This window comes from Ambystoma mexicanum, chromosome 1p, assembly GCF_040938575.1.
Source record: "Ambystoma mexicanum isolate Mex_15411 chromosome 1p, UKY_AmexF1_1, whole genome shotgun sequence".
In the NCBI taxonomy this organism is placed as follows: domain Eukaryota; kingdom Metazoa; phylum Chordata; class Amphibia; order Caudata; family Ambystomatidae; genus Ambystoma; species Ambystoma mexicanum.
The window spans coordinates 254,831,782-254,850,082 of NC_090921.1; the positions used below are offsets into that span (position 1 = coordinate 254,831,782).

Here is an 18,301-nt window from a genome sequence, read left to right on the forward strand (position 1 = left end):
ACGGCCTCCCCCGGCGATGACAACACAGAGGATTTATTTGCCCCGCTGCCGCGGCGAACCAGGTGAGCAGGGGCTGGAACGCATGGGCGGCAAGGCCTCTGCCTACTGTGTGTGACTTTGAGGGCCCCTGCTGGGTGCCAGAACTGCCATAAGGAAGCGTTTCTTACCGTACTGTCTGCCCACTTTCCCGCTGGCATTGTCGCCGCCCCCGCTTGCGCCCTCTTGAGACAGATCCCGCTGGCCCCCCTGTGCAACCTGAGCACATGTGGAGGCCACGAACGCCCGCCATCACAGCTTTGCTGCTCCGCCGGTAACTCTCTGCTATCTGCGGTGGCCCCGCAACCGACTTGTGGCACCTGCCGGCAAAAAAGACACTACGGTTGCGCCTGTCGGCCCCTGCCTTCCCCAGCTTTTCATTTTACTCTTAAGTGAGCCCTCTCTGCAACCGAGTTCACTACAGGGACAATGCCTAGCAGACACAAGGCGGGGGCCCAAGGAGGAGGTGCAATGGACAAGTACACTAAAGCGGTCCCCCGAGATGAGCCAGCCAGCACATCATCACCCCAGGACGACCCAGACTTGACCCTGCACCAAGTGGTCGGAGCACCTGACCTCACCCTACTAATGGAATCTATCGCTAAAAACGTTGCCTCCTTCTATGAAAAACTAGACAACATCAACGCAAATGTCGCCTCACTAAAGACTCGAGTAGATCAGGCGGGATCGAGGATCACTGAGGCTGTAAATAGAATCTCGGTAAACGAAGATGGTATTAACGCGCTCCAAGACACTGTGGCCTCCCTAACGCGTGACATGAAAAGTGTCAAGGCGAAATGTGACGATTTGGAATCGCGCTCTCGTAGGAACAACCTGCGCATCATTGGGGAGAATGCCCTCAAGGGGCGGATGGAAGATGCAGTGGAGAAACTCCTCAAAGACCTGCTGGATGACCCTGCCCTATCACCATATTTCACAGTCGAGAGGGCTCATCGGGCCCTATCGCCGCGTCCCAGACCCGGCGACATCCCCAGACCCATTATCGCCAAGATACTCAATTACTGCGACAGAGATCTCATCCTCCGCCTGTCGTGGGAAAAAGGAGACCTGCGATTTGAGGCCCATACCATTAGAATCTTCCCAGACTTCTCACTGGCGGTGCAGCAGGAGAGGCGCCAATTCTTAGGCGTCAAGAAGCTGCTCAGGGAGCGCAACATCCCCTACGCCATCCTGTTCCCGGCACGGCTAAAGATCACTCATGATAGCAAGATCTTCTTCTTCACTGTCCCTGACGAAGCGGTGAAGTTCATTGAGTTACATATACCTCTTCCTGGGCCGCGAGGTGACCACATGCCATAGACTGCACAGCCCACGATGTTATAAGGTGTCCACAGATCCATGCCTTATGATGTGTTGATGGGAACCTCACCGTGTCCACTCAGCAACTGCGGCCTCTTATCATATGTATGCCGGCCACAGGCTAGCTCCTGAACTGCTTACTCTGCCTCCTCCCCAACTTGGTTCTCAGAGCTATCCCTGTGTCCTACTCTCTCCTGCGATGTCAACCTACCAGAGGGCACTCTCTGGTCTCAGAGGCTGTCTGTGATACCCGTTTACCGCAGCAACACATTCGGGACAGCATTTGCTGCCCCACACCAAGCTCCAGATGCCAGCCGCACGGCACCAGCGCCCCCGTTGCAGTTGCAATGTTTGCTTTTGATTTTAATTTGTTCTTTTTAATGACTGGCCCCTGTTGGGCTGGTATGTGGCCCTATCCAAAGGGAGTCATGTGTGTTCTGGGGTGGGAGGTCTGCACAGCATGTTGGGGTTGGGCAGTGAGGGTGGGGGGTGGCGAAGTTGGGGTTGAGTTAACAGTTAGAAACATGGCTGAGAGATACATGGCTTCGACTCAATACTACTGTGCACACGGCAAATGCAAAAGGTGGAATGCTAACGAATACTACCACTGGGATGTTCCATAATGTGACACTACGGCTCTGAACATTATAACATGGAATATCCGTGGTCTAAGCAATTTCACTAAGGCCCGCAGGATAACTGCCTATGCCCAGCGACACAGCGCCAAAAACCTCTTTCTCCAAGAAGACCCATGCCCTTGGGCGCCTAGCAACATGTCTCGCCCCCAAGTGGGGCAACAATAGATACTATACGAAGTACTCCACCCAATCCAGGGGGGTTCTAACTCTAATCCATAAGTCAGTCCAGTTTTCCCTGCGTTCCGCCATATTGACCCTGAGGGTAGATACGTGATCCTCCATTGCTCACTCGCTAATATGGAATGCCTTCTAGTGAACACATATGCTCCTAACTTTGACGCCCCTGAGTTTTTTTATGCCGTCACCACCACGCTTCTGAAATACATTGGTATTCCCATCATATGGGGCGGGGACATGAATCTGATCTTAGATAAAGACCTGGATAGGTCCGGGACGGCCCGCAGAGCCCCATCACGCACAGCCCATAGGTTACATGGCCACATAGACACACTTGATCTCAGAGATGTATGGAGAGCTCTCAACCCACAGGTTAGAGAGTACACATTTTACTCATCGGTACATGATAGCCTCTCCAGGATCGACCTTTTCCTCATATCGAGCTGCATGATGGGCAGGGTCACAGAGACCAAGATATTACCGCGCACATTATCGGACCATTCACCGGTAACACTTCAGATAACATTGGGACACGACCAGCCCCCTCGCTCCTCTTGGAGATTTAAGTCGGAGACCCTCCTAGACATAGTCTTCAAAGCCGATATCCTAGCTGACATCAACACCTTCTTTGATTGCAATAACAGGCATGACACCTCCGATGGAGTACGATGGGAGGCATTCAAGGTCTTCATCAGAGGGATGTGCATCTCTAGGGAGGCTGGGGTCCTCAAAGCCATAAAAAATAGCTTGCAGCAGTCGGAAGCGAAATTAAAGGAGCTTAAGAGGGCAAATGCCACCACCCCTTCCCCGACCATACTGGCACAGATCAGAGCGGAATTAGAAACATTTGAGTCTCATGCTCTAAGAGAAGTTCGGTACTTCGCCCGTCCCGTAGCGGCCAGAAAGTATGGTGAGGGGGATAGGCCGGGTAGCACACTGTCCAGACTGGTCCACACTGAGTGGGGCAGGAACCGCATTGATTGCGTCAAAGACACAGGAGGCACCCTGTGCTGGTCCCACCATGACATCCTTGGGACATTCACCGCGTTCTACACGACCCTGTATGGCCCCCAGCAAGAACACAGCCTGCAAGACACTAACACCCTGCTAGATCAAATCCCCATGACCTTGCTCTCCCGCGCGACCAGCGACCTACTTGAAGCCCCTATCACCCTCGATGAGATAACCACGGTCATCTCAAACTGCCCTAGGGGCAAAGCACCAGGCCCGGACGGCCTAACCCCGGAGTTTTATCGGGAACATGTAGCCATTCTGGCACCCAGACTCCTGGAGGTGTGGAACGAATCCTTAAAGTTAAACATCCTACCCCAATCCATGCATGAGGCGCTTATAACTGTACTACCCAAGCCGTGTAAACCGTTGGACGAATGTGGGTCCTATTGACCCCTCTCCCTGATTAACACTGACACGAAAATATTTGCCAAGATTATTGCCAATAGGTTTCTCCCCATTATGCCCCACTTAGTCCACCCCGACCAGAGTGGCTTTGTGCCCGGCAGATCCACCGCCCTCAATATCCGTCGTCTGTTCAATGTTTTGGCTAGAATTAACCCCGACTCACAGGCCGTGGTAGTCACCCTCGATGCCCAGAAGGCGTTTGATATGGTGTCATGGCAATATATGTGGCTGGTGCTCCACAAATTGGGAATTGGTCCACGCATGAGATCGTACATCAAACTTCTCTACACAAGCCCCGCAGCCAGAGTCCTAGTCAACTCCAGGGCCTCGGCCCCCTTCGCTCTCCACAGGGGTACCCGCCAGGGCTGCCCGTTCTCTCTGATACTTTTTGCGCTCGCTATAGAACCCATGGCTGACAACGTTAGGGACAAACACACACGTAAATGTATACGTCTTCGTGACACACCCGAGATCATTTCACTATATGCCGATGACATGCTTCTATATATTAGAGACCCGGCTGCCCACCTGGACCCGATATTGAGAGACATAACCAAAATTGGCACTTTCTCGGGCTTCACCATAAACTACTCCAAATCTGAAATCTTCCCGCTCACCCCGTCCACTACACAACCGCCCTGCGAATTCCCCCTCCGATGGTCACCGAGGGGCATCAGATACCTTGGAGTGCAGGTGTCCCTCACTAAAGATCACTGTTGGCTGACAACTATGCAGCTGTGGCGCAGCTTGCTGAGGCTCAAATGTTGAAATGGCGCAGTCTTCCACTCTCTCTGTCGGGTAGACTATCTCTAATCAAAATGATTATGGTCCCTAAATTTCTCTACGTCTTCACTAATGTGCCGATCTGACCCGGAAAGCGATATTTCAAGAACCTGCACGCTGCATGTGCCCAATTTCTATGGCACTCGGGTGCGGTTCGTAACAAATGGCAGCACATGACTCTTCCCTATGGAAACGGGGGTTTCACCGCCCCCGACTTTGCTAAATACTGGACAGCCGCGCAGGCCCAACACGCCACATACTGGTACACGTTCTCCGTCCCCCCCCACGCATGTGAAGCTCAAGAAACTAGCAAGCGAGAGTGTCAACACCCTCTCCCTCTTTCTCCATCACACATATCACGCCGATGCCCCGTCAGACCCTGTAGCGCCCACTATCAGGGCCTGGAAATATATCCTGCAGACACAACCCGACCACCACCCATATTACAAATGGCTGCCCATCTGGCAGTTCCCAGGCCTCAGCCCTACACATGATAAACTCTTAATGAAACACTGGCAAGACCTGGGCTACCGGGCCCTGACCGACTTTTACCCCGACGTGAAGTTTATCACTCCGAAGACGTGGTTCCCCCGGACACCTGGGTACTGCGTTGGAACTACTACAATACTATAGGTTGAGGGCGGTGTTCCGCGCCTGGTGGCCCTCATACCCTGATGAGCCCCAGACTCACCTGAGATTCACTACATATTCAACTCGGCTGGAGCTAGGGGGATAGTGTCCTCGCTGTACAAATTGCTGATGGCCGACCCCACGGACATGCCACTCAAGGCACGGAATACGTGGAGTGAGGAGCTGGGCCTCAACATCACTGACGCATTGTGGGGGAAAATGTGCATACACACCCAAACCACCTCTCTGAATGCCAGACATAGGTGCATAACATACAAGCTCCTGAACAGACTATACTACATGCCTCAAAGGCATTGAGGCATGTAGTATAGTCTGTTCAGGAGCTTGTATTGTATGCATTGAGGCAGGTAGTAGGCATTGAGGCATGGTAGGTTTGCACACACCCAGGCCCGCACCTGCCCTAAGTGCGGGGCTCCTGCTGCAGATCACACTCATATGTTCTGGTCCTGTGATGCGCTGGGCCCATACTGGAAAGCCATAATTGAAGCTCTCTCAGATATTACAGCGTTCCATATCCCTCCAGAACCCCTAGCTATACTGTTCGGCCTGTGGGATAGCCCTGAATTGAGGAAGATGTCTAGGTTTCTGAATGTTGCCACCATAATAGCCAAAACATGCATATTACAATGTTGGAAGCGCTGAACCCCCCCCCCTTCATTTGAGATGTGGTTGGGGGCCCAACACCTGGACTCAAGCGTGCGATGAGGAATATATCAATACCCTCCTGCTGACCTCTCGACCCAAGAATGTATGGACGGAATTTTGCACCTATTTGAATAACAAAGATGACTTAGAACTATCGTCCTCCCCCCTCCTTGTGAAGTAAACTAACCCATTGTTGCGCCGCATAAATCCGAATCATGGTCCTATCTGTCCTTTGCTGGCATTTCCCATGTATTACATTACCATTTATGTATCTGATACCCTTGCTATGCTGTACATTGTGTTGTTTGTCTGTTCTCTCACCATGCCAATAAAGAAAAGTTTAAAAACAAAAGAATACATGGGGCCTCATTCCGAGATTGGAGGTAGTCATGGCGCTATTTGCGCCATGACTGCCTCCAATAACGGGACCGAGTCCGGTGTGGTGCAGTGGGGACTTACCGGTCTAGTCCGACCCTGGCGGGACCGGTAAGTCCCCATTGCACCAACCATTCCCCATTCCCAATTGAGCCCCCATATGGCTCAATGGGAATGGGGAAGGCGCTGTTTACGGGCCTGATTAGCGGCCTGGTCCCCTAACGGGACCAAGCCGCTAAACCGTCCGACCACACATCCCTTGCGGTTCCCGTTAGGGGACCTCGTAATCGGGCAGTAGGAGATTACCGGCACTGGTCTCCTTACCGGTGCCCAGTATACCCTACCGCCCAAATCGTAATGACACCCATGGTGTCTCTAAATAAATACAAAGAGAATATAGAATCAAAATATGACATCATTTACACAGTGCCAATCACCTCATTGAAATATTCAAATACAATGTCTATCCTCACCAATACCCAGCATATTGCAAAGTATGTGTCGGCATCGTAAATCCAATGTTAACACCTCAGCACCTACCCTATGATAATATACTGCATCTGATATGTATTAATGGGTTAATCCCATTGCAGCTTCCCTCACCCTGTCTTCCCCCTGTGATTGCTTCCTGTAGCTAGGTGCAACGCTAACATGTGGCATGCTCTTAGTTGATGCTGAATTGTGTTTTGAAGAAATGTGACTTTTGTGTGCCTGCTAAAAGAAAACAGGACTAAAAGAAAGCAATAATGATCTTACCTTTTCCTTTGTCTAATAGCAAAGTATTTTCCCTTTTATATACACTGCGTGCAAAGTTTGCGTTATTGTTCCTGTTGGGATTCAAGTATCGATATAGAGCTTTATGGAAATGATTTTGTGTTCAATCAGGCGACTTTCTTGATCATCCTAAGTAGAATGGCTACAAGTTGATGAATCAGTGTTCACAGCACAGGCAGCTTCCTGCACATGCCCTAAGGTAACCTAGCCATGTTTAAAACCCAATGGGGGTCATTACAAGTTTGGTGATATCCCGATGGTCAATCCGGCGATATACTACCAAACAGAATTACTCTTACCGACACTCGGTCTGGTGGAATTACTGCCAGATTCTGAGTGCCAGTGAGGACAGTTACTCCTCAGTCCAGGGAGTCCAGTAAGACTCCATGAGGGGAGTTACCTGTATTACTGGCAGTTTTTGCTGGTGGGTTGCCGGGATTACCTCCAGCCACGAGCTAGTGGTAATTCTGCAACCCCACCCAAACTTGGAGTTGGCCGGTCTGGTAACGTGGCGGTAAACAGATTTACCGGCACATTGATACTGCACCAGCCATCTCCTAAATGTCTTTGTATCATGCATAATTTTAGTTACGTTGTAAAAAGTAATTAATAGGAGGAAAAAAAACTCCTATCACTACATCTAACAGAGACCTTACAATGCAGTAGATGCATTCACACTGTTCTAACAAAAACACACACTTTATCAATACACATACAAATAAACATACATTTCATACAATTATAACTTGCCGAAAGTATGTCTACAGTATAAAATGTGTGTGCTAAAATGCTCATAGACCTCAACTAGCAGGTGGTCTGATGAATAAAGTCCAAAGTGCGGCTAGAGTGCAGTGCAATCACAAGATGGCACATCCACGCCCATTTCCACAAGCCGTGGAAAAGGAGGCCAACTAGTAAACAATACGCTAGCCTAGTTTATCGATATATTTGAGAAGAGATCATTGAGTGTTTTGGTTAATATGTCTTTATTTTCCTGTGTTGTGCTGTTGGATTTCTTAGCTATGTATAAAATAGAGGCAGCAACAGCACTGTAGTGATGATTAGGTGGGATTACCTCTAGGACGAGCAGTTTTCGACGCATTCACAACTGTTTTTCAATGGGTTGATCCCATTGTAAAACATTTTGTGAGTCAGCCCTTTTGTTGTTTGGAATTTGTAGAAATGTGAATTTGGACATCCAGGAAGCATTGCTCCACAAAAATCTAGAGTTTGAATATAATGTGGATGTTAGATTTGTGATACAGTAAGTAGGGCTTCCTTGCCCTCCATCATAGGTTCCTGCTTACTGGATGATGCCTAGTAAAGATTCTTTTATCTCCAACTTATCCTATATTTATGTTGATCCCTGAGAGTGCAATGATCACACCCTACCGTAACCCACGGCTCTTTGCAGGTGTAGTCAGTAATCTTCGTGTTTGCAATATACTGGCAATGGGCTTGTTTAAAGCAGCTGGTGAGTATGGGGAGGGGGCAGTGCTCATATTAATTTGAAAGGAAGCCACCCTCTGCATTGCAGGAAAAGTGTTCTGGTCTGTATCAAAAGCAGCAGATCAGCTCCTAGTTAGGAAAAATAATATTGTCGAAGCGCTGTTCTCGAAAAGTGCATTTCGGGTTTACGACTAGGGCACGATTAGCCGATTTTCAAGGAGAGGGCGGCCTGTCAGAATTTTCATGCATGTCCCAGTCAGAATTATTTATGACCATTCAAAAATGTGTGGGGCGGTGCAATGATTAACGTATTTCTCATAAACATGTACCTGCTAAGCACAAAATGTCAAGATTATGGAATACATTAACATGTTTTGATCTCACAAGTCTCCACACTGCCTGGTCAGCAGCTAAAGACGTGTGTAATAAGGCATTGTGCATAAATATTGCATGACACGGGTATAGCTGAAATTAATGTATGAGACGATATGATATGGCCCATACACAAGTGTTTCAAGGCCCGACTGGTTAGAATGGTTAACAAAGGCAGGTCTAGTTTACAACCAGCTGTATTATAGTATAGTTCACTTATAACAAAAATGTTTATGTTGCCTTCACTGGCTTAGGATGGTATGTTTGTTTTTTACTATCTTGAATTGTAAATGTCTGGAAACCCACTGAAATTGTAGTTATTTGCCTCTCGATCCAACCTAAATTCTAAGAATAATCATCTCGGTATCCACCAACTCCGTAACAGAACAAAACGTTACTCAAGCTGAAGAACTAGGTAACTCTGCAGTCTCCAGCCAGACCACAACCATAAAACACCACAGACAGATGGGAACAAAGGCACTACCGTGGGGAAACAGGTATCCATGGGGTACTTTCAAACATGTGGGTCATTCTGAATTCACTCTGCTCTCTCTAAAGTATCTCAATTATTTCATTTGGAAACCGACCTTACCCCAAGAAAACACGAGAACCTGTTAATTGTGCCTGGAGATCTTGCTGCTTTCGCGAGGGAACAAAAAGCCTCCATGTTGTGGAAAATGCCCAATGTTCTAAACACGTGCTTTGTTTAAAAATAAATACATGTATTCAACCAAGACGACACGAAGCAACACAGGTTCGATCCCCAGGTCCGTGCTTAGAAACCTTTGGGTGTTTAAGCGCGTTATAAATACACAACTAGGACAAACACAATATGCAACTACAAAACAAACAATTCCTGTAACAGCGTCTCGATGCCCGCAGGCTGTGTGAGCGCTTTAAAAATGTGAAATATATATATTTTAAACGCAGAGGGACCTACCATGTTAGAGCACTTTTAAGCAAACGTTCAGAAAGATGGCTGTCTTTTTAGCTATAGAAAAATGTAGTTGGCAATAATAGCTGAACAGAATTGCAGGCACTAAATATGGTCAGTCCCCCACCCCAACCCCAAACTGTCTGCCAAGGATTTTGTAGTTAATCTAATGAAGTTCTGCCTTACATTGCCATTTTCACCTCTGCACGTGTTTCCATTTATAATGGTCCATCTGTAGGATGTATTTAATGGTTGCATACAAACCAGTTAAACTAATCAGCAGCCTCTAAGTCCTTAGTGAATCCGTATGTCACACCTATTAGACATGTATCATATATTTAGATGTGGGTAATAGATGCCTAGCTGGCTGAAAATCAAGAAACAAAGTACATGGGATGGCAGAAGTCAAAGATAGGATGCAAAGTCATGGCTTTGAGGAATTCTTTACATACACACTAAATGCTAGAGAAAGCACTAATGTATAATATCATATTTTAAACTTGTCATTAAAGCACAGGTCTTAAATTGCTCCAAACCATATACATGCTTAGTTTGAAATGAAATATCCACTTACCTTTAATGTTCTTGAAATCTGTGTTCAGTAATCCTGTTAAAACACCCCGGGCCTGCATCAAGGCTCCACAGTGGGCAGGCCTCTGAACAGTGCAGAGGTCAATTTAGCTCCAAGACAGCACAGCAGTATTGCCACAGTCCTTGCAAGCAGCTCTAATCAATCATCCAGTATGAGAATCCAGCCCAGGTTTTTCAAATGTTAAAGCCGTCAGTGGTTTCAGTTGCCAAATATCCAACTCCTGCTCCAAGTACTGAATCCAAATGGGGCCCGACGATACCATACCAGGCAGAACCACTGCTTTTAAGGGGTAAAGACAGGTACCAAGGTCGCACCAGAAATTATCTATGGGCCCAGGGCTGAGGATGTTCTGACAGGATGCATGAGGCGTGCACATATGTAGACCAGAACATGACCCCGGATGTTCTTTTAACCCCGGTTAGTTAAAACCCCAAAACTTATTTATACGGTTCCAGTGTCCTGTCTAGATTCCAGGTGCTTCCTGGTCACAGAAGCATGGCATCAGCTCTTTTTTTTTAAATATACCCCTTCTTATCAGCACCCCATGTGCTTCCTGCCGATGCTGCAGAATGCACAATATATATATATATATATATATATATATATATATATATATATGAAAATAGATGATCAATATATCAACATGCATTATGAAATATCTGTTTCCATTCCCCGGCCTAACACCCTGAGTCATTGTATCAAAAGCTAAAAATATTAGGACACCCCAAGCAGCTAAAGATAGATTACACATGTGTTTTCCTATGCCATTGTTTACTCAGTTGGGACAGAGGATCGCAGAACAACTGTCTTGTCGTCCCAAGCTAACTCAGAATGACATCTAGCTACCCCATGCTTCCTTTTTCAAAATACAATCCCTTCCTCTAAAGTGTTATCAGCAGCAACAGGTGTTTTCTGCTAACGCTTCAGAATGCTCAAATGACAACAGACATTATGAAACAGCCACTTCCTTTCCTTCCTAATACCACAAGTCATTATATTGCATCCGAGGCTGCATATAACAGGGCACTCCACACAGCTAAAGATAGATCAGAGTAATTGTCTGCTGGTTAGTCCAAAGCTATGAGGCTACTGCAAAGAAATGAAGACCCACCAGTCACGAGGAACAAATATATGAACAACAGTTTATTCGCACTCGTGGTCTCAGGTTTCAAAATGAATGTGTACAGGCATAAAAAATTGAGCTAAGACACGGGGGAGTGGATGTATTTTATACACATTTGGAATACCATGATGAATTTGGGCTAGCTCATCACGTGATAATTGCTCGTGACCTATAGACCTACAGACGTGGGCATTTTACCATGGCAAATTGTGCTAGAACACTCAACGTCACTTCCCAGACAATTCACTGTCTGGGAAGCAGAGCGGAGAGGGGTGTAGGAGTGTATCATATTCTGAACACAAGGTAACATTCCTCGCGCTACTTTATCTATATTATTACAAGACTTAAAGGTAAGTCTGTATTTTTACTCAGTAGCTTGATCCTTGAGAACAACATATGCAGTGAATTGTGTTTCACTTTAATTGTCTGGATGCACAGACACAATTAGCTGTGGAAAGGCCGAAAGAATCAAGGAAGGCTGGATGGCACCTAATTTACAGATTAGCTACGTTCGTGCCAGTACTTCAAGGCTCTAAGTTAAAAGACAGAAAATGTGCTCATCAGTTTCAACATTCCTGTGCAGGGGCATATTTTAGTGAAGCTTCCGAAGCGGTGATTTTTTGAGTTCTCACCGCGCTTCAGAATGAAAACTCGGAAATGGAAGCAAAGCAGCCAAGATGACGTTTTCGGAAACCACGATGGCGCGGTTCAATGTGTACGTGCTTAAGCCAACATTATAACGCAAAATACATATGCTTTGACATGCTGAGACGCCGGAAAGACTCGAGAAGAGACTGCTCTGGAAAACATCGGGAGGGCTGGTGTAGACTCAGCAACCTGTAAGAAAAAAGGAAGGTGCTTCTGAAACACTGGTGACCTGGGGGAGTGTCTACCGCATGGGTAATATACAGCAGTCACTTTCGCACTCCCAGATAATTATAGGCATCTGAAACCCTAAGCGCAAAGCTTTCCGCCGTCCACAGCTCTTTTTTTACTCTATACTAAGCTCACAGCTGATTGTATAGTGCACATCTGCTGTTCAGATAACCTGTAGGTCCTACGATGGCTTTGAAACAGTAATATCATGTCATAAATGCAATGAAATTCAATCTAATTTAGAAACATTTAGCCGGACCCCTTCAGGAGGTAAAACATAGTATAAACTATATATGTGTGTGTGTGTGTGTCCACCCCCGGCTTCATGTAGTGCCTACATGTAATTTACAGCTTACTTGTTGGATCGTTGTGTTTTGAAAGAAAGCAAAATGGCGCTCCTGGGGGCAGAGGGGATTGGCTCAAGATCACACACTATAGTTAAGTACGGAAGCTGGGAATTGAATTTGCATTGTGCTACGTCCACTTGGACCACAGCATCCCAGGAGGAGATGGTGGGGTCGGATCCTGAAAGAACAAGCATTTCCAAAGCTGGCGGTTTGGGCTTTTGGGCAGGTGTGTGCCAGGAAAAGTATGATGTTACTGGCTGATAAAGCAATCTCAAATGTATAGGGATATTGTTGGATGCAATCAAACGTATGGGCTTCATGACGTCATCTATGTATACACTATGATGATGGGCTTATCTATTTTTTATCAAATGTATGTAAAGGTTTGATACGATTTGATAATGCGTTCCCAAATGTGTAGGGTTATTTTGGGTGCAGTCAAATGCATGGGCTTCATGACACCATCTATTAATACACTATAATATTAGTCTTATACATTTTATATCCAATTTATATAAAGGTTTGATGTTATGATTTGGTAAAGCGATCTGAAATATATAGGGTATGATCAAACATATGGGTTTCATGACAAAATCTATTTATAACCTAGGGTGATGGGCTTATCTATTTTGTAGCAAATGTATGTAAAGGTTTGATATGATTTGATAAAGTCATCTCAAATGTGTAGGGTTATTTTGGGTGCAATCAAATGCATGGGCTTCATGACACCATCTATTAATACACTACGATAATAGCCTTAATTTTATATCCAATTTATATAAAATTAATATAAATGTATATAAAAAAGATTAGGGGTTTTATTACAATTTTGGGGATTCATGACAATTATAGCTGTTCAATATATCATCTATTTATAGCCGTATCTGGGCTCTTATGATATGATAAGGCACTTATAACGCGCTAATACACAGGTGTTTCAAGGCGCGATGAGGCGGGGAGGAACAAAGGGAGGACGGAAAACAATCCTACTAGGCCAGGTGTCATTCAGCTCATGCAAGTGCATGGGGAGGGGGAGAGGGAAAAGTGCGCAGGGAAGGGAGAGGGGAAAAGTGCAGTACAAGGGATAGTAGAATAAATAAGATAAATATAAAAAGAAAAGAAAAACGGCCGTTGGTGGCAAATGCAAGGTAAGTGCAGACATAATTGCTGGTAGGGGGACTGTAGGGAAACAGAAAACAGTCCCCAGGTGCCGGGGTAGCAAGGAAGGCAGTGCAGGTGGGCAACTGGTGGGGCCTGGGCCCGAGAATTGGAAAGGGTGGGCAGGTAACCGGTGCCGATTTCTGACAAGAGTTTAGCAGGGTATAAGGGGAGAGAAAGCAGAGGCAAAGAGGAAGGTTTTGAGGTGCTTCCGGAATCCTCAAGTTTCAGGGAGACAGGAAGGCTGTTCCAGAGGGAGGCCCCTGCCGAAGAGAGAGATCTGCCACCAACTCGTTGCTTGGCGAAGTGACTGACCCTGAGGGAGTTGGATGCGGATGAGCGAAGAGCTCGAGAAGTAAGATATTTAGGAGGAGAGAGTTGAAGGTATTTTGGCCCAAGGCCCCAGACGGCCTTGTGGACAATGCAGAGGTTGGGAGCCAATGAAGAGATTTAACTCCTGTAGAGATACTATCCCTGGGGTTGAGCCAAGGACAAGTCTCGCAGTCCTGTTCTGGATAAGTTGCAGAGGGCGGAGAGTAGAGGCAGGCAGGTTAAGATAGAGGCTGTTACAATAGTCCAGCCTAGAGAGAACCAGGGCTCTGGAGAAAGTGAGCTTCTGGGGAAGGAGAGGAAAGGAATGATACCTCTGAGGAGGTGCAGCTGGTATTGAGACTTCTTAGAGACGTCGGAGATGTGAGGAGAGAAGGAGAGTGTGGCGTCGAAGATATTGATATATCATATTATCATATTGATATAAAAATGTTGGGTGTCAATAAAATGTATAGGGATTCAGGGTCGTGGTTAGGGGTGGGAAACAGGGCGGGCCACCTGTCAAATTTAACATTGGCAGAAAAGGTATGCCTTAGCAGACTGCCATGTCTGCCCCCGAATCCGTGGATTAATGCTAAAATAATACCATACGACTTTATTAATATGCACGTAGAAAATTGGTCACAGATATTGCTAATGGGAACATTTGTTTGCCGCAGTGTTTTAAAATCATTAGCTCCGGTGTTCCCATAGTTCCTAGTATCGAGCTGAACATCTTTGAAGATGAACGTATTGTGTGGCCAGCTGTCTGGTTCCCACAGCCTGAGGTGCGATGCTTCAGTTATAACAGATTCAAGAAGATGCTGTTGGACAGTTTACATGTGCCTAAGTATTCAGATTTTAAGAGAGAAATCGCACTAGAAATAGGGCGCGATTTAGTACAAAGGGCCTCCTCATAACAGGTTTTCATCGGAAATATAAACATCATGGTGTGTCTGTGTTGTCAGGATTACCACATCATTTGCGTGTACTTTGCATGTGCCATTCCTGCTTCCTTAAAGCAACTCACTCGTACCACTTCCTTTTTCCTCTCCACAAGCTCCTATTTATTGGTTGCAGGAATTTGGCAGGTTGACTCTCCTGATTTCCCACATTTCAAAGGGGTAGTAATGATATTTAATTGATTGTGGTTCTGTGGAAAGTGGCCGATTCAGACTTTCTAGTTGGGCTCTTACCTGTATGCTTACAGGAAGACCTTGGATTCTTTTCACCCTTTAGATGAAGGGGCATTTGATGGAGGTAATACTGTCTGCAGGTGGGTAAAAAAAGGGGGAAGCGCGACATGTCCCTGTCCCTTTTCAGCCCCTACTCTTGGAACACGGTTGCTGTTGTGCTTATGGCCGTATTCTTCTATACAATCTTCTCCCTTGCCACGTCGTCCATCGCCTAATTTAGGAGCATCAGTCCTCCCCACCACCTCCACTGTTTCTAAGCCTGCATCCTTGGATAGTGGCCGCATCGGCATTACATCAGCCCGCTGGGCATTTAACCCTAATTTCTAGAACCCCATATTTAGAACTTCACCCAACTCCCATAGTTTGAAGGTCCTCCCCTTGGATTATATCATCCTGTCATTAGCTCTATCCTTGTTGCCTTTGTAATCCCATGTTCTTGGAACATTGCCCCCTGACCTTCATCAGGCACTTTATATCCTCACCATTATCCCGTCTGCATGCTGTGAAATGTATAGAATATCTTCATGTCTAATGCACTCTTGGTCTTTCTTCAGATACTCTACATTTTAAACCAAGTGCGGCCCTCGTCACCTCAACGAAGCTGGACGTAGCAGGTGAGGCATGACGCGGGGTTCCTCCTGTCATCTGGCGTAACATTCATTGGCATCCAAATTTGGCACCATGCTTGCAGCCAATGGGAATGGGGATTGTTAAGGCATGTGGGGAAACTTCCCTAGTAAAAGATCAGTGGGCCCTTTCACTATCTGTGGGACCCATGGGTTCTGGTTTTTAATCAACGCCTTCCCTCTGCTCTGCCGAGTCCACAATCAGTTCTCTCTTTGAGTCCTACCACAGTCATGCAAATGACTATTCTGCAAATGGCCTGCCCTATTCACCAATGCTTAATTATCGTGTATGTGAGGGGTGTGGGGGGTCCTGGCTCTTGTGGTGGCTGTAGATCTGTGCAATATGAGATTTCACGGAAGGCTATAAGATGGGATGCAATGGGGAGTGGGTTTTGGGTGGTCATGGGGGGCTGTGAGTTCATTATCGTTATGGGTCGGATGTTTACACTGTCACGACTATGAGGCTTAAGTAGCAACTGGGGCTGCAGAGCCATAGCTTGGAAGACTATAGGGGACAGTACTGCTATATGGGAACATAGGATTAGGGCTACCCTGTGAGTGCAGGGTCGTAGCTTTTATGGGGTCTCTGGCCTTCAGGCTGCCATGGATAGTTACTGTTAGGAGCGTAAAAAGCTGTCTGTTTAGACTATGGACTCGGGCTTATGGCGAGGGATGTGGGGTGAAGGCTATCATTGGTGCCCTGCAGCTGCGGACTCAGAGCAGCGTACATTGCAGGCTCTGGATTGTCATGATGGTCTCTGGAGTCGCTTTCTCCGTACACTGGGGGCCGTATGGATGTGGCTGTCATTAGAACTGGGGGTTTCAGTTGTAAAAGAGGCTGAAGGGCCAGGGCTTTCATTGGTGATATAGAAGGACTGGGAAAGCAGGGGTAGGGCAATCATGGGGCTGTGTTGTAAGTGGCAAAATAGATATGACTCCTGGTGGCCTCGGTTTTCATGTGTGTTCTGGTGCCATGTTGTCATAAGCAGAAATGGATCTGTGAATTCAGAGCAAGTTGATGTGAGCTCAGAGCTGCCATGGGACGTAGATCTATGCGAATGGGGGTTGCCCTGTTTGAGGAGTGAGGGGATGCCCTGGGTTTGGAGTAGTGGAGTCATAACTCATAGCTACTGACTTGCAGAGTCAGAACTATCATGATGGCTGTGTGGCAGTGGAGCAATGATCAAGGGCTGTCACAGTTATTATGGACGTAAGCGGTCTGGGCCATCATGGCGATGATAGTGCTATGCAATCACGGTTGTCATGAGGCCTTGCCTCTGCGGATTTGGGTTTGCCGCCGTGGTGCTCTGGATCCAGATTTGCCGTAGTAGCCATGCTGCTCTGGATTGTGGGTTGCCTTGGTGACCATAGTGCTGGGGATTCAGGGTTATCGTGGTGGCCTTCAAATGTTGGTATTATTGCTTCCATGGCTATGATGGCACTGTGCACGTATGGCTGTCATGCTGGACATGGAACATTGCAATGAGGACCACCATTATTGCCATAGAACTGCGAGGTCAACACTGCCATCCCGCCATTGCTGCTTCAAGAGCCAGCACCTTCACGGTGGATGTAGATATTGGGGCTCACGCAGTTGTAACGGGACTGTGGGATCAGCTTGGCCATTGGGTCACTGGACTGCAAAGTGGGTGGTTATACACACTTCCATGTGAAAGGAGGATAGCACTGGGGCAACGTGCTAGTCTTGGAAGCAAGACCGCGCAGAGCAACAAAGGTTCGAATCGCGAAACCGTGTGTTATAAAAAAAACATATACGATATAATAACTGATATAATAACTGCAAATTTGTTTCTGTTTATTAGCGGCATGTCTGACCGAAATCAAACATGATTATGGCCAGTATTACTATGGTGTTAACAGGACAACCCTGGACAAGTCTGGACAAGCCAGTACAAGCCTGGTCTGTTTGTCCAACTGCACCAACGGAAACCCCTACTACTACAACTGCTACAACGGAGAATGTTCCATCGGCCAAGAGGGACCCGCATGCTTGTAAGTCAGAGTGCAGCGCCTTCCCAAGTGTTAAGTGAGGGCAAATAAACTACCCAATCTTAGAGGGTGGGCTCCTCTCTCGTTTTCTGTCTTCCCGGTCCCAGAGAATATTCTGGTTGCGCTTTGTTGAATTATAGAACTACACAGAACAGGGAGACTACCTGTTCTATTTCTGTGTTTTTACAATTCTTCCCCTTGATATTGTATGATTTTTTAATTAATGTTTTGGACAAAGTTATGTTTCATATCCCGGTTATCGTTTAGAAATGTCCAAGCTTAGTGTTTTTAGTGGTGTGTTTATCCCTGGCCGTACCTGTTATAGTTCAAGGAGACCTGGCTGGGAGTGAATCTGTGCTCCACAAATACACCTGCTGTGTCTTGCAATGCAATTGGAACTGGTTTTCTTCTCTTGCTTATTGTCCCTAGGTATGGCATAGCATAACTCTATTAGAGCTTAGGTCAGGTCTAGTGTGTGTTCTTTCCCTAGC

General features: G+C 46.6%; 1 protein-coding gene across 1 annotated transcript in view; it reads left to right on the plus strand.

Moving 5' to 3' along the window:
- Positions 1-18,301, plus strand: part of LOC138568755 (mucin-3A-like) — a 95,202-nt gene that overhangs the window by 58,249 nt on the left and 18,652 nt on the right. The window contains exons 6-7 of the mRNA XM_069646541.1: positions 15,729-15,788; positions 17,624-17,813. Of these exons, the coding sequence (XP_069502642.1) occupies positions 15,729-15,788; positions 17,624-17,813 (250 nt within the window). The remainder of the gene's footprint in view (positions 1-15,728; positions 15,789-17,623; positions 17,814-18,301) is intronic.